This window comes from Camelina sativa, chromosome 6 (genome assembly GCF_030686135.1).
Source record: "Camelina sativa cultivar CO46 ecotype springtype chromosome 6, ASM3068613v1".
Classification (NCBI taxonomy): domain Eukaryota; kingdom Viridiplantae; phylum Streptophyta; class Magnoliopsida; order Brassicales; family Brassicaceae; genus Camelina; species Camelina sativa.
The window spans coordinates 23,147,566-23,170,104 of NC_141885.1; the positions used below are offsets into that span (position 1 = coordinate 23,147,566).

Genomic DNA, 22,539 nt, shown 5'->3' on the forward strand with positions numbered 1-22,539 from the left:
TTCCACAGATCTTCATCATTAGATTTTCTTCAACAACTATATGGCTTCTTCCAAATTATATTTAGAATTAGTATTCCAGCCTTCAAGGGAATAGTAGTTTTGTTACCCTTACGATTTTTCTTGAATTATGATAAGTAGTATGAGAGAACTTGAGTACTTAAACATCAAGAAATCAAAGTTGTAGTGAGCAGAATACCACATGACTTAATTAATGATATATTAACCAAAAGGTTTTTACTTTTTAGTGTTTTCTTTTCTTCCCATAGATATGGTTTAGTTTTAAAATTTTATATTTACTAAAAGTTAAAACTGATTACACACGTTGTAGGGTTTGTGGAGTAGATAATTTGTAAACTCTTCGAATTGGAATGGGCCGGTGCGGCGGTGCCAAACATTCTTTTATTTTAAAGTTTTGCTGCTTCTTTCTTTTACTCCAACGATAACGTCACTTCTCTATCTAACATTTACAACATGTTATTAAACCATATTTTTTCAAAGGTGGGAGAACACACTACATTGACAATTTTCTTCCCTGAGTGAGTCTTTAGCTTTCGAACTTAAAATTATTTTTTCGGTTTAGTGTTACTTATATGTTTTGGTCGCTTTTGTTTCCGGTATGTGGTAAGGTTAACGTTTTCTGTATTGACATCGTATCAATTTAACTAGATTATGTGGCTGTAGACCAATCTTGTTGATATATATCGTTTTAAAAAGATTTCATTTCTGTTGTCAAACCAAACCCAACTCAACATAAATCTCACCTTCATACTGAATTTTTCTGAACCACTCATATACATTTAACACATATTTTTCTATCGCCTTTCCTCTTTTGAACCTCTGTTAGTTAGTAATGTGATCTCGAGAAATCTAGCCGCTTTGCAATATTCCATTATTCTTTTCGACAAGGAAACGACAGAAAACTTGAAGAACATTGGAGAATGGAGATAACCTTTAAAGACATTCTTACAATTATCATTCAAACCAATGATTTGATATAGCATATAAATTCTGTTTGTAAAATTCTCTATACAAACACACACACCATATTCAACTTTGCTCATATTGGATCTCTCTGCCTCTAACAAGTTCCGGCGACTAGACAGATCTCCCGCAATTCCAAAACTCCCGACGTATGTAACCCTTAAATCCATAGTGCTTAGCGGTCAATGAAAGACTTATTCATCAGCTCAACGGCATTGTCCATGAACTGCATTCTCAGGACAACAGAGATACCACTTGTTAAATTAAATTACAGCCAAATATGATAAAGAAGACATCACTTATAATCTTAAAGTCTAACAAAAGAGAGTACTATATACAAGTACTTCTGTAAGTAATGCATTCATACTATGTGCCGAGCACATTTCATTATCTTGATAAATTTGTTCCATTTTTGAATCAAAATCCTGGTCTAACCCATATTTTCTGACATTAACTGTTTGTGTGAAGATGGCAATCTATCCATCTCAATTGGACTTCAGATTTCTCGGTTGGAAGTGGCTGGCTAGACCAGATACGCTCCCAGGGTTCAACTCCCACTACTTCCCACTTGTTGAGCCACATGATTACTATAGGCTTTGTCCTTAATAACTAGCTTACCCAAAAAAAAGATGACCATCTATGATCTTGATATGCTATGAGTTATATAGGAAACATTAATCTAATCCCCAATTGTAACAACTTCACATAACACACTAGCCTCAGGCAAACAAAGAGCTTTAAGAGTTCAAATCATTGCCTCAAACAAACACAGAGAACAAAACAGGATCATCCAAAGTATTGGCTCATACTAACAAGGGATCGTGTACTAGTATCTGATTCAGACACAAAGCAATAAGATGTTGGTCTTTACCTTTCCAAGCATTTTCAGCTCTTTTCCCACTGGTTCCAAGAATTTAAGATCAACTTCAACTGGCCACACCTATACGAATACACCAAACATATAACTGTTAGCAAATGAGACCTAACAACCCATGAGTGAATAAAAACACCAATAGGAATGAATATAGAAGAAAGCAGTCAAAACACCAGACTTGATAAAGATGATATGTTCAACTTGTAATCCTACCCTATGTGCAGACCTAAGCAGCTACAGAAGTAGAAACTATTCTCAAAGGCGAGCAATGCACAAAACTACTAAATAGACTAGAGCATCCAACAGGACAAAGGAATTAGACAACCAAAGATGGATATTACACATAAACCTTTTCCCTGTATGAATTCTAAGTCAATATACATACTAAGAACTTGTACTACACACAAATGCAACAACAAACACATAACAAATCATCATCCTTTCTGCAAGAAGTCACCTTGACACCAAGTAACCGAACAGGTGTGACTTGGCCAGGAACAACACATTCAGGTCCTGCAGATTCAAGTACAGCTTCCATCGCAAACCCACCTCCCACAGGATTCGGATGCTGCAAATATTAAACGCAAACCCGAATTCTTTAGTTAAAAAAAAATGGTAATTCCCAAAATCAAATTGCAATCTACAAAAACTACGAAACAAAACCTTCATGACGGAAATGGCGTAATCGGTTTCAGGGCTTTGAGAGATAGAAAGAACAGGTGAGCGACTGATCTTAGGCACTGGTCTTACTGAAGAAACTCGCCATGGTGCATCCTCAGCTAGCGTCGTCGCTCCTCCTTTCTTCGCCATTAAAGATTAGATTTTTTTTTTCGACTTTTTTCTCCGGATAATAAACAAACAGTGAAAGCAGAAATCGAAATTGAGAGAGAGCCCTACAAATTTTGGATTTTCGTGAAATGGATAGAAAGATTTTTATCTAATTTGCTTCTCAAAGTCGAAAACTTTTGTGGTCAGCTTTCGTTCGAGATTGTCTTCGTGTGCTTCTTAAAAAGAGTCGCCATTTTCTTTTCATAGGTTTCTCCTTCACTTTTGTACCCTTCATTAAGTATCTAATTACGAAATAGCCATCCTCTCTATTAGGCCTTTAACTCGGCCCATTAACAAAACAAAACAAAAAAAAAGATCTCAGCACAACAAAATACAAAGAGGTAAACTTGGCTTAAGCCTTAGTTCTTTCTTTCTCTATCAAACCACTCCCACACTCATTTACAACTCTTTTTATTCATTTATCTACTTACAATATCTCAATTTATCAACATATAGGATATATAATATAACCACATATCATCTTAATCTACATACACTCATTGCATTATAAAGTTAAATACAGAGGCTGAGGTTAGTTGATGATCCTGAAGTCTGATTTATTTATTCCCAACCCATTAAAGTATTCCACACTTGTTCCTCTATCTTGCTCCTTGTGACAGGTAAGCTGTCTTCTTCGTTGATCAACACTTTGTACACCTCCCATTCTCTTTCTCCCGTCACGTGTCTTCCAATTTCAGCCTAGTTTTTGACATCAGACATCAGACGATTATAACAATTTTGTTCTGTTTTTGGTATAAAATACAAAGACCTTGAATCAAGTGATTGGATCAGTTATAATATATATATATATACCGAGAATATGCAGGTGTTGATCTTCTTGAGGGCAAGTGCTATGTCGTGGAAGACTTGTGGCCGTCCCTTTCCAGATAACTCGACAGGGTTTGTGACTAGAAGTTCAGTATCTGGACCTCGATTCATCATGACCACTCTCAGAGGTTGTTGTAGTTCTGCTCTTAAACGACAAACCAATGCATTTAGCTTGCTTGAGTCCAAGATCTTCCGACCATCAGATTGCACGATGAACAAGTCGATCTCACAGTTCCTTCCTCTTTTGATTGTAAAACGCCCATATGAGATCTGGTCATCAAACAAGATTCGAGAAGACGTGTCTCTTATGTGAATACTAGTGGAGTAATGCAGATAAAAGCATCAAAGACTTGCACAAACCTGAATGTTGAAATCTTTGAAGGTTCTCATAATGTCATATAATAGGCCTTTGTGATCTTGACAAGTGATATGAATGAGGGTATGAGCTGGGCTTAGCGAGTTGTCAACTGAGATAGACACATTGCTTGAAGTGTGTAACCCACCACTCGGCTGCTCTCCCGACACATCCGAGGAGAACAATGTTTCAGCAACTGACGAGGAAGCCTGTGAGCGAGCTGTGATTTCTGAGCCAACAAGTCCAATGTCATAGCTGATCATTGAATCTCCTATAGCATCTCTAAGGTACTCATACACTTCCTCTCGCCTCTTCCCCGTCCCTAAAAGCTCTCTGACAAGAACAAAAAAACAGAACACACCTTAAACATTCTAGCATGAATATCCAAAAATCTCCTTTTTAGATACTCATTGTACATTACCTAGTGTCTGTGACAAAGAACAAGTCCATAACTTTCCCATCAGGTGTAGTCGATATCTTAACTTTCTCAATGTTAATCTCAAGCTTGTAAAGAACCTCTGTGACATCTGCCAATATATAGAAACAGTGAGTGAACCCACAGCTAACTAACTAACTAAAGTTAAGAGAATCAAGAAACTAACCATATAGAAGCCCTGTGCGATCAGAACAAGCTAGCTTCAACAAGAAAAGATCAGGAAGCTTGGGAGGCTGAGACTCAGAATCAGAAAGGTAACATCTTGAGATACCAAAGGCCCAAGAAAAAGAAGGGCTTGCCTCAACAAGTCTCATCTTCAACAAATTCCATCTCGTGTTTGGTTTCCCAATCACCCAGAAGACCAAGTAACACCATTTCCCATCTGTCGTTACATCTTCACAGAGCAACACATTTCAGGTCACAAACGAGAGCAGAGTAGAGATATCAAAAAGGAGAAATTTTACCTCCTCTGACAATGTTGAGGCCGAAGAAGAGGAGGATACGGCAGAGATCACAACCTAGACCAGTTTTGTCAGGACAATTGATGGTGATAACACTCGGTTCACCTTCTTTCTCCGATTGACTGATTATCACAACATCATCCGACAAAATACCCATCTTCTTCTCCCTTCAAAGTTTCGATTTTTTTTTGTGCTTCTGTGAAGGTTTTAGCTGGATTTTATTACATATGGGAGAGAGAGAGAGAGAGAGAGTCAAAGATTTAAAGGTGTGCTTAACTTGTTGGTCGTGTAGCTGTACAGTACTTGAAACCATGTTTTGTGTGATCCTACCCTTTTGAGCACTGATTGTGATTTCTCCCTGACTTACTATTATTCAACTCTTTTGGTGTATATGATTTGTTCTCGTTTTAGATGTTATTAAGAACCTACTAATTCCCATTAATATTTTAATTAATTAATAAAAGAACTAAAGCAATATACAATGGTGGTTGGTTACTTTTTTTTTTGTCAACAGCAAACCAGATGAGATGGAACATTGTTTATATAGGTAATAAGATGCGATTATCCGCTTTACCATTCTGCATGTAAGGAATAAAGATCAGCGAAAAAGATGTGAACTCTTCTTTATCTTTTTAGATGTTCTCCAAATAAGTCTTGAACACTGACCACTCTGAGGACGAAGACACCATCTGCACTAAGTCGGAGTAGTCGGTAAGGAAAACAACATCCTGATTATCCGCTCCAATCATGGTGGTTGGTTACTTGTTATATATTCTTTGGTGTGAAAAATCAAATCGGAATTAGACCTTAATTCCGTTAATGGTTTATGATTATTTGAGTAGTAACGAGCTTTTGATATATTATTGGGTGATGGTGAAGAGCAATTTCTTATGCTTAATTATGTTAGTCAAAATCGTTTACTATTCTACTCCTAAAAGTGAGGGCTTTAAAGGCGATTAATTAAAGTAATGACCAGTCCTACACACTACACAATACATATGAAACGTGACCTCATTGTTTTTTTTTTCCTTAAACCAGAACGATGTGAGCTGTGAAATGTTTATTAATTTAAAATTCTTGTGGAGTTACTTTTTCCAAATCTACTTTGTAAGGTAATATGTCACCACGGGTAAATTTAACTTTTCGAGTCTATGGTAGACTACTGAATTCCACATGAAAGTATTTATTTTTTCTGAGACAGAGATGTTTATCTGTCATTGTTTTTGTGTACGTCTTACAAGCAATTGGATATTTCCTTGTGATAGTATTTCAATTGTGATGACGGATTACATACATAATAATCCGCATGCTACGTCTAAGCCAAGTAACGTAATCCCATTGGCACAAATTAAAGTAGAGCTATGACCATTACACACCCCCACTGACCACTTTATATAATTTTCAATTAGATTAGTTACAGGAACGCAAGTGTCCCTCAATCCATATATCAAAAAGATTTTCAGATAATAAACAAATCTTCAATTTACCAAAATCAAGTTATCAGATTATAGTCAACCTATGACAATAAACAGTAAATACAATACCACAAGATTAATTAAGCATAGAGAGAGCAAAAAGTAAGATTACAAACAAATAAAATCCTCTCGAGTCAGATGAGCTTTCAATGACGTTCTACAAACTCTACAAAGCTCATTTACATTCCAACAAACAAAGATATCTAAATCCTTCTTCTACTTCCACACTAACTTCTCCCTCTCTTTCATCAGGTTTCAACATTAGCTCTGTTTCCGGCGAGGATAATGGAGATTTCAAGGCCGCGACTGAAGGCTTGGTTGAAGAGGAGACGAGACTGGAACGTGGAGATGAAAGGGAACCAGGAAAGAAGAGCGACCGGAGAAAATATGAGCATACCCATTGCAGCATCATAAATACGCCCAAACTCACGTACTGTTTCCCACAAGCCCAGGATCCGAAGCACCCGTTTCCATGTGATGGCTAGAGACAGTAGAGCCCAACCAGTTGGGATAAAACCAAGGACACATGCAAACATGTCCGGAATTGATAGATCTGTTAATGCAATGGCTATTACGATGAGGGCAATGAATGTGAGCGAAGCCACTCCCTGCAGAAAACGCAGTGCCAGCAGAATGTTGCTCGATTTCCTGGGGCTATACCAGAAAAGCTGAATAACAAGGAGACAAGATAAAAAGTTAGTGGGATGGGTTACAAGATAATAATCAAATCTGGAGAAGAAACTAATGAATCTTAGTACACACCTTAAACAAGAACACAATAACAACCAATACAATCCACGAGTAGCCATAGAGCTGCATACACACAGAAAGAGGATTCAGTCAGGCACTCAGAAAGCAAATACACAATCTAAACGCTGCAGCTTTTTCCATAATCAAGCAAATGTAAAACAACTTTCAAATATCCCGTTAAACTGAACTAAACAATAAACACAAGATAAAAAGCTAGCGTTACCGCAAGTGAAGTATTTTTCTGAGTGAGATTGAGCTTGTACACAATGCCATATTGAAACATGAAAAATCTCAAGCTCAAAATCGTCTCCAATATCCTTCCTCTTAGTGTTTGGATATGCGCCTAAAATGACACACAAAAATTAACAAACAAACAAAAAAAAACTAACAAGTATGGAAGAAGATAAAACATCAAAAACAAACAAAATCGACAAACCTGTTCTTCCTCCCACCACGACTCCCAACTGAGCTCTCCCTTTACTCCCACTCCACCTTTGTACATCAGCCAACTGACCCAGTCTTCAAAATCTTCGACAGTCCTATATCAAACATGAAGTATTAAAGGTCATTATCCAAGACAATTTAAGATATAGTGCCATCTGTGGCACCACAGAAAATTAATTGAATATGGAAATGAAATGAAACAGGCACAGTACTAACTTTTGCCATTCAAATCCAGAAGGATTAAAGATATAGGGTGCAAACAGCCAGGAGATTACAAGGAACCAACTGCTGATAGTTAGCAAAACGAACGAAGAGGCACCCCCGTCCGTGTACCCATAAGCAATGTAACATATTAACAGTAGAGCTACTTCAAAACTGCGCAAGAAAGAGACTCTCATAAGTCAGCAAGAAGAAGGTCACTAAGCATCCACATGATAAATCTTATTTGACTTTCGAAGCTCTTATTCCAATTGTGTGAATCAAGATCATACCAAAGATAATAATAAGGAACTTATTAAATTCTGGGCTTACGCTTTAACAAAATGACTTCTCGAATATAGTCTGTAATTATCGGCGAACTTAATGTGCTGAACCACAAAGCCTCTGCCAGTTGCTCGATACTGTTGATTAAAAAACACGCAAAAAAGGTTAAACAGAAAAAAGGAAGATAGAAAGGAGCAACAATGTCCATTGCCTTTGTATACAAGGAAGTATACCTTTGCACCACCGTGAAGGATAGTACGCCCAAAGTAATGAGTTCTTGTCCCGAGGGAAAATGTGAAAAAGACAGAACACAACTGAAACTGCATAGTTATAAAGCTGAATATAGCCTGTGATATAAGAAAGGAAACGTTAGTAGAAGAGCTTTCTCAAAGCTATTTGTGGAGAAAGAAATATGTATCACAGAAGTTAAAAAGTAAAATGAACAGTATGGATAACAATTTGGTCCAAAAGGAGACAGAGAGAATAGATCAACCAACCTTCAGCAACCCAAGTTCAAGTATGAAACCCATAACCATAGGGACGGCAGTAAAGATTCCAATCTGGACCAGAAACTGTGCATTTAGGGCAGCATCCAACGCAGTGTTACCTGACAGTTTGGCTACTCTTGAGATTGCACGATCAGCACCAGAAAAGGCCTGAGAAACACACAGGAAAGGGAATTTACTTAAGAAATAAAAGACACTAATAAAAAAGAAAAAAGTGCATAATTTAACCAAATTGCAAGACTAAGGTGACAATGCTTTTTCCCAACATTGTTATCCATGTCAAAAGGTCAATCAACCAAAGTTTGATGCCCAATCGTATGTGAAACCTTTGATGTTCAAAAAGGAGGGCCAAATACTACGCACCCATATTGCTCTAGGATTAAAGAATTATAGTCGACATCAAATAATTCTAACTCTAAAATAGCATGTGGTTGTAATCCTAAAAAACTGCAATAAGCAACACTAATTTACACGTTTTGGAGAGCAATTACTACCCATCACTTTTCCTTTTGGGCATAACTACGCATCATTTTATAATTAAGAAAACTCATAAAAAGAAAAAATAGAAGGCTCCATAACATACCAGATAAACTCTTCCATACAAAAAGACGTACACAGTAAGGACGGTCATCTGCATCAACGAATTTTTTTACTACAAGTGATAATGGGGGAAACAAACTTACAAAACACAAGAGAATGAAAAGTACCATTGTGCAGACATAGAAACCAACTGTTGTGAAGTAGAACGACATCATTCTAAAAAAGTCAAACAGCTGCCCAATTCTGTAGACATCCCTGCTAAGAACCTGTTCTCCATTTCCACCTGCTACTTTCCCTTCAAATAGCGCAATCTGGTTGAGTCCTACATCTCTTCCTTTACCAACCTACATGAATGAATACGTATGGATCATGTATTCAGATCGATATGGGATACAAGCTAAGTGAAGAAACAATTAATGCAAGCTATTCACTGACCTGAATATACTCATGGTGGGTGATATTCCCCTGCCTGAGTGTCGAGTTAAATCCTGCAAATATTGTCATTGTTTATAGGTAAAGAGCTCAGCCTTTTAAGAACATACCATGTCCAAAGATGTTACAGAGTTAAACTCTCTATTCAGAATGACAATACACCACTATGTAAACAGCATTCAAGAAGTATTTTAAAATGTAAATATTGCAGCAAAAACTTATCAAGTGTACCCGAAAAGACCCATCTACTAAACGTACCAGCATATATATCTTCGCTGATGTTAATAACACGGGATGCTTTGCTGATTCCACCGCGAGTTAAGTGAAATATTCTATCGAACACATCTGGATGCCCATAGTGCATTCGAACTCTGTAAGATTAATTTTGAACAAATTAAATTTGAGCCATCACTAAAAAGTTGTAGATTAAATCAAATGAATCCAAAAAACCAGAGAGCGGGTGCTAAACCCACTTAACAAGCGCCACAAAAAAAAAAATCAAAATCAACATGAAACGTAGTCCTATTGTGCAAGGTAAAGTCTGAAGCAAGAATACTCACTTAAGTGGATATGCTAGGACCCGCTGACCCAAAGTCACAAAACTGGTTTCTTGATTGGACATAAACCACGCCAGTGATGAAACACTGCAATATCAATTTGCCACCCATGTGAAAGGGGATTAAAAATAAACATATGATAATAGAAAATAATATTTCAAGGTGACGACTGCATACCTTCCCGTGAAAACATGCTCTCTAACCCCCAAAATCGTAGGACGTCGAATTCCATGTTTTCCATGAAACTCCTCGAGTAGGTTTCTCATTTTAATTGCCTCCTCTAGGTAATTGTCCTGAGGAATATAGTGTATCAAGAAAAAAAGTTGGTGAGATGCCACAGTAAGGAAGGCGCCAACATATTGCTGCTACATGATATATTACTATGTTTCCTGGTTACAAATCCTAGTTAAATGAGAGGAGGAAAAGTGACACTGGGCAACCTGATGACGGCCAAAGCAAACCTTAGAAATTTAAGACAATCAATATCGACCAATTGCATGACAGGTTTAGCTTAACAGCAGAACGACTCTCAATGGCAATATGGAAATGTGCCAAACCATGACAAAGAAGTGATGATAAACCTGGTTCATATCTATTGTCTGGATAGCTTCTCCTCGCGTAAAAACGATTGCATGATTTTGATTCTCAGGCTTTCCTTCCCCAAGTTTAGGATCTCCAGGGAGTTTGATTGAATAAATTTCCTGTAGCAATAGTGAAACTTATTGAGTGCTATAAATCATCAATCCAGATGAAAATGAGAACTATTTAGACTAGGGGATAACTTTTACTTCGGCACATTCCAACATCTAAACCCAATTTGACAAATTAACCATCGCAAACGCCAACATATATATCTGGTACCTGATCTTTTCCATGAATGTCAGCTTTTACTAGCTTAGAATAAAATTCTTTTTTCCCATCAACTCCAACATCCTCGGAGTGTATGAAAGCAACTCGGAGTGCCTCATATCTAGTTGCAAGAGAAATAATTGAAACATGGGACGTGTAAGATATTTTCAACAAAAGATGTGCCGTTAATGAGAATTTAGAGATGACACCAAATCAAATATCACGATTACTTTAAAAAAAATTGATAGCAAATAGAAATTTTGAAATAGTTGCAGGTTTTTCATAACAAGATGTCCGTATTAATGCATAGGGTAGAAGTATCTGGCAACCGAAGAACAAACAACTAACAAAATGGGACGAACTGAAATACCGTGTAGCCTATTCCTCGAAGATATTAAACTTCATGACTAAATGATTACGTCTGCAGAATTTATAAGCAGAACTGTATAATGGGCAAAAAAAGAAATTATTGCACACCTTTGCAATAAAAGTGATATATCAGTAGCCTCTGGTTTCTTTTGCTGTTTCTGTTGCCCATAAATTTGGCATGACACAACATACGTAAATTTCAGGTCTGCTTGAGCTCGTGCTTCAGGTGATGCTTCAAACCCGCGTGGCATATTGGTCAGAGAGACATCATCCACTGTAACAAACAAACAAAAAAAAACTGCTCTTACAGGTATGCCTTTCAAAGGAAAGGAATACTGCAAATAATTTTTGGAAATAAGTACCTCCCAAGCCCCGTCTCTCTAAGAAACTCTGAAGCATCAAAGCCCTTCGGTAATACATCATACCTCGCACTTTACATTCAAACGAACAAAATAAATTGCATACTCAAGTATGAAACCACCAACTTTCCACATAAACACACATCTAATGAATGTAAATGCAACTTTAAAAAACTATTTTGGAAGTGATAATCAATATAGATCGTTTCTAACCAGTCCTTGCTAAAGTCTGCCCTCGATAAGATACCCAAAATCGAAGCTCCAAAGCATCAGTTGAACTTTCTTGAAGATCTGCATCTCTTGTTGAATCAGATCTACCAATCCTCTCCAAGAAGTTCTCCCATTCATCTAAATCCACAAATAGAGATAGATATCAGCTGCTGACTATATTGAACAAGGAATGACCTCACACGCCTAGAAGTAGAAGATACATACCAGGAAATATTTTCTGAAGATAAAAAAGAATAGATATCCCATCCTCATTCTCACTTCGCAGTTCTGAGGAGCTATAGAGCACAGTCTCACTGTAGTACGGGGTGAAGACACTGTTCGACCAAACATTTTAAGGATATATGTATTAATTTGGAGGAAATACTATAAGTTAATGTCAAGTCAGTGCTACCACACATACCTGAATGGTACCATTTCAGCAACGGGCCTTGCTTGGGGCATATCCATAAATAAGGAATTTGTAAAAAACTCCAATCTTCTTCTTGCCTCAAGATTTTTTGGGACGTTGGCAGCAGTATCCTTCACAGTGAGAAGAAGGTGTAGCCGCTTGACCTGCTCAATCTGCAATTATAAACAATAATATTATTTGCATAAGACCATAAAACCAGCATTTGGAATGGAATTCCTACTTGCTTCTTCTAGAAGGACTTACAATTTCCGGGTCCCTAGGCCACTCTATCCTAGAAAAGAGGCGCCCTTCATTACGTGCCCGTGCTAAAATATTCCATGTATCAAGCTGCTCCCTGATGCATATAAGTGAAACCATAAGATATATTCTCCACGATGGTTGCCATACAAGTAGAGATTTGAGAGAGTAAACAAATCTAGCAATATACCTCAAATCATGTGAAAGAAGTTCATGCGTCACCACCTCGTAAAAATCAAACATAGCTTTTGCAGCACCTTTTGCAAGATCTGGAGTTTCTTGTCGAATCTGGGCATGACATAGATAATGTTTAGGGAGCCAAAGCAAACAAGATGAAACAATTGAGATTATAACAATCAATAGCATAAAACTCAGAAAGTAGTGAAAGATGTCCAATTACAATCTGAGTGTCAAACGTAAAGAGATTTCTAAGAAAATGAGATAATATAAATTCAGCGATAAATTGCAGTACTTATAGGCATAATAGGACTAATCGATAAAATCGATAATAAAAGGAAAACTATACTTTACGAGAAGCTAGATAGGATGCAATAAGAACTGAAAAAAGGGAATTCAAAGCTACCAAGTAGTGTAAGAAATTGAAGTCTTTAATATTTTCGGAAAAAGGATTCCAAATTCGTATCATAAGAAAAAGTTCCAATGTTATCAACAAAAACGCTGAAAAAGTAAAAGAAGACAAACATGAGAAAGAAGGAAAAGGAGCGTTTAAGTATCACGCACACCCAGTTCCTAACAGGACCAAAAAAGGGCATATGTTCCTACGCCGTATTTTAGGTTTATAAAGCTGAAGTCAGAAAACGAAACAAGCACCAAGAGAAGATTCATTATGAATTTATGAAAGCAGTAATAATTCACAGAAGAGTGTTTGGCATAATAAAGTACATCCAATTTGTTTAAACCTTCTACCAACAAAAAAATTATTAGTCACATTAAGCTAGAGAAGGCGTACCAAAAGCCCCGTTAATGCAGTGAATCTGGAAACTACCAACTGAAGCTTCTTAAGATTAAGAGTTATAGCAAGGGAACCCTCTTGCATACTGTTGCTGATCTCCAAAAAAATTCTTTCCACCCTATTTACAAGAGTAAAAAAGAGGCATGTTTATAAATGTCACATGTAAAGTTAACAAAACATGATATTGGCATATTAAACAAACATTAAGAATCAATCAAATTGAAAGACTGTACCATCGTCGCCCTTCATTATCAACCATGGAATTCAATATTTTTTCAACGCTGTAATAGCACTCCTGAACAGCATATGCCATGTATTCATCATCGCATACCTGTCTCCAAAGTACGTCCTGTGTTTCTTTGCACTCCATGGCTAAATCAATGGCTACCAAAATCTGGAAAACAAAAGAAGCCAAAATAATTAAGACAAGAGAGGAAAATGTCATATCTGAACTCTCAACATTAAAGAGAGTAAATTATTTAACAAGTTGCACCTTACTACAGAGAAGAAACAAGGGCCACTGGACTAGTCTAAGACTCCCCGTGTTACTGGGAATAGAAAGTAAATCCATCTCCCTGCAATCGAAGACCTTAAATGATGAGTAAGATGCGTTGTACGAAATGGCAAAAAACGAAAAACACAAAAGCAAAATAATTTTTAACCTGTTACTGATGTAATCTTCCTCTCTCAAGCTTTTTATTATCTCATTCCAAAACGGCGAAAACATTGCAGCATATGCCTTGTTCATATACTGACCATCCTGCAAAAACAACTGGATTACGTTCTACGAATAAATAAATCATTACCCCGAAAAGAAAAGTTCTAGGATTAATCAAACGACTGACAATAAATAAAACACCCACAGCATTAAAGGAAACAATAGAAAGAGAGAAACAGTAAGAAAACAGTCGGCTCTTAGCACAACCATCAAAGAAGTGGAAAAGGGGAGTATGAAATGAAGTATCAGGAGAGAACAAAATATAAGGCGACAAATTCGCATTGTTTTTTTTTTTTGCAAAAACCACATTATACTGAAAATTACAGCAAAGCCTGTACACAAATCAAAGGCTTTCAGAAATTCAACTCTGTTACATGTCCATGAACAAGATACGATTTATAAGCATCTTCTACTTTAGATTTCCTATCAAGTAGAGTTACACGTATAAGATACAAAAGGAATGGCCACTGCAGCCAAAACAGCTACTGTACTTTCTGTGAACACATTATCTGTTCTACCGAACAGAATCCCCAAAAGTCAACATATAATTTTTTAATTAGATCACTGAGCCATTTTTGGAAGAAGATGTAACTATGGAAGGCAATGTTGCAAGAATAACTCTTAATACACAAACTGATGAGACAGAGAGTTAAAATACTGACCTGAGAAGCATGTTGGTCTAATGGTACTCTGAAATATATCATTACAACAGAGATTAGGTGGTGAAGGGATCCCAACAAAAAAAATATTTTAGTATATAATCATAAACAGAAATATTATTAATGTCCAAGAAATGTTACAAAAACAAAAATGGATTTATAATTATAACCTTTTCACAACAGGAGAGACAAGGTTCTTGGCAAAAGCTTCTGGAAAACTCTCAAAACGCTTATGAACCATCTCAATGGAGCGTATCTAAAATAGACAGATATATGAACATGGTTAGTAAGGGGCCAGTAATATGAAACAGAACACGATATCATAACAGAAACAGTAGAACATATAAGTACTCGTATTACCTCCCCTAGACGAGCTTTTGCACCCATCACACCACCAATTATTGCAGACAAGAGTGTGTACCATATATGAATATCCATAAGATATATCTAGACATATATAGCCAATGCCAAGATTAGGAACTTTTAAAGAACACAAGTTAAGGACAAGTAGTTACGAAAGAAAATCAGACTCGAAAGCGACATCTTAGACAGTTGATATCTAAGCTTTTGCTAACATATAAGGTAAATACTCACCGCCACAACAGGAGCCCACAAGCTGACAATGGTCAACGCATGATCGTTACCTGCCAATTTTTAGCGGAGCCACAGATGTCAGCAACATTATCAAAGACGATCAGTAGCAAGTTCTAGTCTGTATTATGGTTGATCAGATACAAATCTAGTATAGTTCAGTTAAAGTTGATGTAGCCAAATGAGTCAAATACACAGCTAACCTCGCCAAGTTACTGAGTTATTTGTTAAGTCGTGTGGTCACATCATATTTATTTTCAAATAGATACAGCCAGTCAAATATATTGATTAGAGTACCTAAGCATATATGCACTTACTATTTGAGACAATATCATGCCACGAATATTGGAATTTAGGAAGATCAATGATAGTGTTGGTGGGTTTAACGAGTGGTTTGATCTGTAACATGAAGAAGATTTAGCCGTCAGTGCAACATTAGTTACTTAATCATTATTAGTTACTATTTGAGACACACACTTGTTAGTTACTTAATAAACCAGATACATTTTGATTCAGATATGAGACATTATGCAATTTAATAAATATGGACAGTAGCAATAATATACAGCTGTAGAAACATCCTTGCCTGGAGAAAGTATGCAAATGTGAACTTGGAGGCCAAGACAATCAACCAAAACGCCACATACCTGAACATTATAGGAAAAAGTTTGAGTAAACCTAACTCTGGAACCAAAGTTTTCTAGCAAATTTTACTAAGATCCCAAATCAACTGCAACTTTCTAAAACAACCACTAAACCTTTCCAACAGTTTTTGTGCAAACGGATAAAAAAATTCAGGTGTAAAATGACAATTTGACACATGCAGGATTTCTACTCTCAAAAGCAAAATCTCCCTCAACAAACTTATTGATTATATGTCAGATAGTTCAGCAATATTTTAGGACTTTTTCGATTAAAAAAATGTGTTTCAATTAGCCAACTAATGCAAGGTCAGAGTTCAGAAATCAGAACTCCAGATAATAAATACAATGAACTTTTGTCTTTGTAACCATCTATATAGTTTGAAGAGGCAGGTAGGAAAAACCTGCAATAATCGCTTAAATTCTCATAGAGCCCACGTCCAACGAAGTATCGTTCCTGAAAAAGATAAGAAGTATCAACAACGTACTTCATAGTGCTACTTTTTTAATTATTTAAAGTCTTACGAAATGAATACCTGATAAATCCACTTAAAAAACTGGAAGAAAGATTGATCTGACATTTCTGACAGAGAATGGCACGCTGGAAGTTTGACTAAAAGTCCGAAGAGGACGCGAACAGCGGCATAACAACCCAATACTAGAATGTATAAGTGGAAGAAAAACTCATTTTGGTTTGGTTTATTTCTTTCCTGCAGAACCCTCCTGCCATATGTGTTTCTGAATGGTTAGCTGTTCTGCAGACGAACTTTATCAAGAAGAAATAGCTCATGTGAAGAGATTGGATACGTACACATAGACATATACCACAAATACTGATCCCACGCCCCACCAAATAAACCGGATAACCAGCCTGGATATAGCCATTCCTCTTGCCATGGTGTAGGCGCCATACATAAGCATAACATCAAGAAGACCTGAATAAATGAAAAACATGTATATTCAACAAGGTACGTACATCATGTATATTCAACAAGGTACGTACAAATCTACAATGTGACTTGAGTTTTCTAATAGTAAGACAACATAGTCAACCAGAGAACTTTACATTCAACGAAGTTCATAATAGCATATGTAGGCCCAGCACTGAGTAAGATCTTGAAAGTATCTATATCAAGACGCTCTTTCCTGAAGGCTATAATCGTCAAAGACTGTGGACAGGTAAAAAATTATTATTAGGAAAACTATCAAAATTAAGCAGAAAATTGTTCATATATACCACACCAACCTGGAACATAATAAACATGAAGATCCAAAGTCGGATAAAACTTCGGAAAAGGTGAAGGTATGTCCGATGCTCAACAAAGCTGCTTTTAGCCGTCTACATTGAATTCCAGGAACACGAACCAATCAAAGATGTTGCAGAAATATGGATATTAACAAGAAGACAGAAGTTAATGATTGGTGGAGAAAATGAATGACTCTAATGAGAAATCTTATGCAGTGTTTTACAGCCATCTCCTCTTGAGGAGTTAAAATTGTTGGATAATCTTATTGGTTGGAACTTGGACAATAATTCCCATTGGACGTAATTCCCCCATATAGACGTAGGGGAAAAAAAGTTACTCCCAAAACTATAAGATAAAGCACCCGCAACTGGACAAGACCCATTAAACAATTGTTTATCATGAATGAAAGAGTTCAACCACATGAAATTGAAGGCAAGAGGAACTGAGTGGTCACAGGTGATCAGTGGGCCAAACCAAGAAGGAATGAAACTATAATCATGGAATTTATCCAATATGAGCAAGACTTACCCTTTTCCGCCCTTTAGGTTTGCTTAAAAAGCGTGACTCTGTTTTCATAGGCCAGCTTAACTCAAAGCAAGCAGGTGTCCTGAATAACAAACACAGTTAATGGAGACTCCTCGAAATGAGTAAATACTTGCAAATATAATAGTACTGATAAACTACAAACCAAAAATATTCATTGAAGTCATCATAATTCCGCCATTCAGAATGTGCAGCTTTCCCACCATTGTTTCGAACAGTTTCCTACATGAGTAAATTTCAAAACCAATTTAAGGGCTCAGACGACCATATCACAAAACATTAATGACAGACACTTTTAAATCCACATTAACTAACATGCTACAAATTTCCAGAAACAGATAACAAAAATCTGATCTTAAAAACGAAGTAGGAATGTACTTTCAAATATAAAACCAGAAAAAACTAGATACTATGTCAAGAAACTGACGATCATGAAGATCGTACTCAAAACTCACTTAATGTTGTGAGAATTTCCTAAAAAAACTGCTACTAATCTAAGTAATATGGAGGTAACACAGAAAGTCATAACAAGGGATAGATACTCTAAATAACCAATTTATCTTTCCAAACGCTGTGATTGAGTGAAAGAAGTCACTCTCAAACTATCATTTTTGCCTAGCATTCGAAATATGTATAAACATACCAATTATCGGAGGAGAAACAGTAACATTTTGCCAAATGGAAAACTACTTTGCCAAAAATTAAGATGCACCAAAAAAAATTGTAACAGCAATGACTCACCGCTGACATTGTATCATATATAGGGCAGATAATTTTCTCAAGAAATGATACAGAACCACTCTCAGTTAAGCAACTTTCAGAACGGACAGCTTCTCCATGATCCAATTTTGCATCTAATTCCTTGGCCATCTGACCAACAAAGGTAAAGTGTGAGAAAGGATCTATTTTCACTTCGCATTGGGTGTAAAATTCAAGATCGCATGGGCCTTTTTGATCATCATTCCAGAATAAGGGTCAGGCTGGTTGCTTTAACATAAGCTAAGTGCTAAGATGCAGAGACGATCAGATGCTAGAGCGTTTCGGACAAGTTTTTTCTTGTAGCGTTGTTTACAGGATGAGAAACAGCAGAACAACACTAAATAAAAAAACTGTAAAACCTACACATCTAGATTTGTTCCTTGGCAAGGAAATACGAAACAAAAAGTAACCTAGCAAACTAATAATTAGAACAAGAGTATACTAATAGCGGAAATTGGTGCATAATCAACAACAAAATGGTATCTTACTTGGTGAAATATATAGCATATACACTCTGGAAGAAACCGGACATTAGCAGCTTCACCCCAGATTAGGAAGTACAAAGAAACAAGGAACAGCTTCCTGTCCCGGTCTATGGCTTCTAACCTGAAAATTTCAAATTTAGTAATTAACATGAACTAAACCAGTATTTCCATTACTAGAACTAGACAAAATTTTACTTGTTGTACACAAGGCGTATCCTCAAGTATTTGCACCACTTGATGTAGTTGTCCAAAACCTTCAAGAAAACCTCATTGACTGCATTCTCATCAATTTTCTACACAAGATTGAAAAAAAAATATCAAGATTTTAAGAGGACATCCTCTTAACCAACGAGAAAATCGTAGCTGTCGCTCAGTAAAGGAGCATGCCACAATAGAGTATTAAGGTCATAAGGAAGAACTCACTGGGTCATTCTGGCCAGGTACACTTAGCTGAGATTGTGCATTTGAAAGTGTGAGAACCAGATGCTCCCGTTGGTTCCTTACATTGTCTCTCTGAGTCAAAACAACACAAACAATGTAAGTGAAAGAAGAAGAAAAAACAATCAGGGAAGAGTTTGATCCAATACCACTGTACCTGAAACCCAAAAACGTACTCCAATAAATCAAACATATCTGCTCCGCGTTGTCCTGAAATCTCAAAATCATCGGGAAGCCTAGGGAAATGTTCAGTATATCTGATCGCCTGTACTGCACCACGCACCTAAATATAGACAATGGAGTTCTTTCTGAAAAAAAATTGAAAAGCTAAAACTACTGATTGAAAAATGGAAAAACAAAAAATCATTCTCGTTTAACTTACTTCAGGGAAAACCCCAATTGCATTCGTCATGGACTGCGCTTCTAGAGGGACAATGTTGTAAGGTGTAAGTTCCGCAGATAAAGTTGCGTCAGCTTTTTTAATTCGCCCAAGCTGAAAACATAAACAACAGATATCAATGAACTCAGACAATATACTTTTATAACATGAAACTTAACGGAGTAATATAATGATCATAGGAAACAATTATAATCCATTCAAACAGATGCAACTTCTCAACAAAGATCTTCAATCATCAGAGTTATTATGTCTGTGTTTTGAACGCTTGGCATCCGCAAAACAGGAAGCGAGAAGCAGATTAAAATTATTTTGAATTACAAGAAGCAGTAAGTACGAGAAAGCACCTCATCCCTTATAGATCTCCCAACGCCATCTGGATCTGCATCTCTGCTTAGGACCTCTAACACTTCAATTAAGGCCCTTAATGTGGCAAAGACCTTCCTCATCTTCAAGATCCTATGGAAAAAGAGAAAAAAAATACTGTTCAATCAAAAAGGAAAAGTAAGACAACATTATCTCAGATATCATCTCCAATATACAAAATCTCATCCGCAAAAGTGAGCAGAGGCAATCATAAATTCATAATTTATATGTATCAAGATCACTTATAAGGACGTACATACCAAACAAACTAATCTACACCCAGAAAACCACTGCCAAATGAAGAACCAGCATTAACACAACTCAGGACGCATGTTTCAGTATTTACAGAAAACCAGTCATTTTATAGGGGTAGAATCCAAACAGTGTCGAAAACGAAGAAAATAACAAGGAGTTTTTAAGATGCACATACTCCCCAACATTTGACGAGAAATTTGTTCCTGATTCCCTCCATTTTTGCTCTTCCCTTTGGATATCATCCACTCTATGCCGTCTTTTATAAAGTTTGTAAAACTCCCATAGTCGTTCAATATCACGATTGCGGTCTATTGAGGCACCATCTCTCTTGGCAAGTTTTTGCTGCAAAAGCAATCAAACCCCTTTGAACTCAGAACAAGTAAACATTACCATTTGACATAAGATAAAAGCAAAAACCAAGAAAGAATGATTGCACATTTGCACTACGGACATAGCATAAGGATGCATGTGACTAAAAACCACCAATTCACTGATATAACATCGTTAAACAACTATACATATTAGAGAGAGTGTAAATAAACACCTTAATCACGGACATCAAACCAGTTTTGAATTGAAGAACACCTCTACCATCACTGTTAGGGTCCAAGTTCTGTGCCATAGAGTACGCTTGCTCACATACTACATCAGCCAAAACCAGTGTCAATATTGAGCAAAAGATGAAACATCACAAAACCTAAAAAAAAAAAATTAAGGAAGGAAGAGCGTACGAATTCTAGCGATATTAGGATCCTCAGACTGAATCTCATCAGCAGCTTGTAAGATAGCATCGATGTTCGTAGCTCGACCAAGTGAAGGAGGAACTGCTCCAGCAAGTCCGCTATTAACACGCTCATGAGCTTGTTGACCTGTATTCCTCTGCTGCTCTCTTCTTAAAGTAGAACGAACAAGCCTATCCCAATTACTATAAACCCTAGCCATATCTCACAAAAAAAAATCCTACAGAAGGATTTCAAATTTCTCCCCGAATAAAACTTTTGAGCCCTAAACAGCTTGAAACAGCATATGACAAGAGGAGATAAAAGAGGGAGAAGAAGCTGCAAAACGCGTAAAAATGCTCGAGGTGGACGATTCGAACCCGGATGTGCAGGTGGTGTGTGTTTGGATCTATGGCGGATTTAAGAGAAATAAAAACGAGTCGATTTGATTCCTTCGCAAAGTGGGTTTTCTAAAAGAGAAAAAAAAAAAAAAATCGAAAAAGTGAATTTGGAAGAGAAGAAAAAAAAAAGGAAAAGTATTATAATGAAATTACAATATTGACCCTCTCCTTTCGAGCCGTTCCAACTACGAAATAAAACCGTCGAGTCAAAAACACGGATTGACCATATGAAAAGCGGCGTCGTATTTGTTTAGCGCAACCGCGTAATACAACTTTTAAACTTTGACTTATCGGCCCATATTATTAAAAACTAGATTAAGGCCCAATGCCCAAGGTCTGTTTTGTGATTCAATAAGATATGAAACCTGCTGGGTAACCAATAAAAAAGTCAAAAAATTAAAAAATAATCCGACCTGCCGGAATCGAACCAGCGACCTAAAGATTACAGCAACTACTACAGTCTTCCGCTCTACCAACTGAGCTAAGGTCGGTATTGATAGTTGCTTGATTTGAGTCATATATATTGTTATTTTGAAACTACGGACAGATATAATAAGATCATAAGATATACATTATGAAATATGAAGCTAAACCATAGTGTAAGCTAATTCGCTAAACCTGTATATACATCGAGTATTATATATAACGATGATAAAGCACACTGAAAATACTCAAATCTTATTTTATCAGCCTAAAAGACAAATGATGCAATTATTCGATCACCACGAGATGATTATCTATAACTACTACTTGAAAAGTACATTGTGTATATGATGGTATTTATTATACTATTGAAATAATTAATGAAAGAGATAGCTAAACACACAAAAATGGAATGAGATCGAGAGAGAGAGAGAGAGGGAAAATGACGATTGCTGAAAAAGGAGACAATGTCTGTGGAAACTCAAAGACAAGGCTAGCCCACTATTATAATCTGCAGATC

The 22,539-nt window shown here is 36.6% G+C and overlaps 3 protein-coding genes and 1 non-coding gene across 7 annotated transcripts; all 4 read right to left on the bottom strand.

Annotated features, from left to right (window-relative positions):
* Positions 1-921: 921 nt before the first annotated feature.
* Positions 922-2,924, bottom strand: LOC104792464 (uncharacterized). The gene is made up of 4 exons (XM_010518608.3): positions 2,519-2,924; positions 2,313-2,423; positions 1,853-1,921; positions 922-1,207 (listed from the first exon to the last, which is right to left on the bottom strand). The coding sequence occupies exons 1-4, from the start codon at positions 2,663-2,665 to the stop codon at positions 1,157-1,159; spliced, it is 378 nt and encodes a 125-aa protein (XP_010516910.1). The 5' UTR covers positions 2,666-2,924; the 3' UTR covers positions 922-1,156.
* Positions 2,925-3,021: 97 nt separating this feature from the next.
* On the bottom strand, positions 3,022-5,167 carry LOC104792465 (ACT domain-containing protein ACR10). Of its 3 annotated transcripts, XM_010518611.3 has the most exons (7): positions 5,041-5,157; positions 4,767-4,959; positions 4,469-4,696; positions 4,288-4,393; positions 3,872-4,199; positions 3,497-3,781; positions 3,022-3,382 (listed from the first exon to the last, which is right to left on the bottom strand). In XM_010518611.3, exons 2-7 carry the CDS (start codon positions 4,918-4,920, stop codon positions 3,245-3,247), a joined length of 1,239 nt encoding a protein of 412 aa, XP_010516913.1. In that variant the 5' UTR covers positions 4,921-4,959; positions 5,041-5,157; the 3' UTR covers positions 3,022-3,244. The 3 variants fall into 3 exon arrangements, with proteins under 3 accessions (XP_010516913.1, XP_010516911.1, XP_087309877.1); XM_010518609.3 differs by having other exon boundaries at positions 4,767-5,167; XM_087453751.1 differs by having other exon boundaries at positions 4,469-4,684; positions 4,767-5,054.
* A 1,060-nt stretch (positions 5,168-6,227) lies between these two features.
* On the bottom strand, positions 6,228-21,765 carry LOC104792466 (callose synthase 10). 2 transcript variants are annotated; one of them, XM_087454510.1, is made up of 50 exons: positions 21,208-21,765; positions 21,021-21,118; positions 20,652-20,818; positions 20,203-20,314; positions 19,841-19,951; positions 19,616-19,741; positions 19,444-19,533; positions 19,216-19,313; positions 19,024-19,141; positions 18,518-18,646; positions 17,922-17,998; positions 17,762-17,840; positions 17,233-17,325; positions 17,053-17,155; positions 16,798-16,921; positions 16,523-16,709; positions 16,391-16,443; positions 15,932-15,992; positions 15,663-15,744; positions 15,349-15,398; positions 15,115-15,201; positions 14,925-15,010; positions 14,758-14,785; positions 14,040-14,137; positions 13,871-13,952; positions 13,611-13,771; positions 13,375-13,495; positions 12,595-12,692; positions 12,411-12,501; positions 12,159-12,319; positions 11,963-12,072; positions 11,741-11,875; positions 11,531-11,599; positions 11,277-11,442; positions 10,812-10,920; positions 10,532-10,651; positions 10,128-10,243; positions 9,954-10,037; positions 9,652-9,764; positions 9,397-9,449; positions 9,129-9,305; positions 9,005-9,052; positions 8,413-8,571; positions 8,149-8,262; positions 7,964-8,052; positions 7,649-7,807; positions 7,425-7,527; positions 7,212-7,331; positions 7,001-7,051; positions 6,228-6,906 (listed from the first exon to the last, which is right to left on the bottom strand). In XM_087454510.1, exons 1-50 carry the CDS (start codon positions 21,416-21,418, stop codon positions 6,487-6,489), a joined length of 5,697 nt encoding a protein of 1,898 aa, XP_087310636.1. In that variant the 5' UTR covers positions 21,419-21,765; the 3' UTR covers positions 6,228-6,486. The 2 variants fall into 2 exon arrangements, with proteins under 2 accessions (XP_087310636.1, XP_087310637.1); XM_087454511.1 differs by lacking the exons at positions 20,203-20,314; positions 20,652-20,818; positions 21,021-21,118; positions 21,208-21,765 and having other exon boundaries at positions 19,616-19,766.
* A 238-nt stretch (positions 21,766-22,003) lies between these two features.
* Positions 22,004-22,087, bottom strand: TRNAY-GUA (transfer RNA tyrosine (anticodon GUA)). Its single transcript is given in 2 exon segments — positions 22,004-22,039; positions 22,051-22,087. It is a non-coding gene; the product is annotated as a tRNA-Tyr (tRNA).
* Positions 22,088-22,539: the final 452 nt, after the last annotated feature.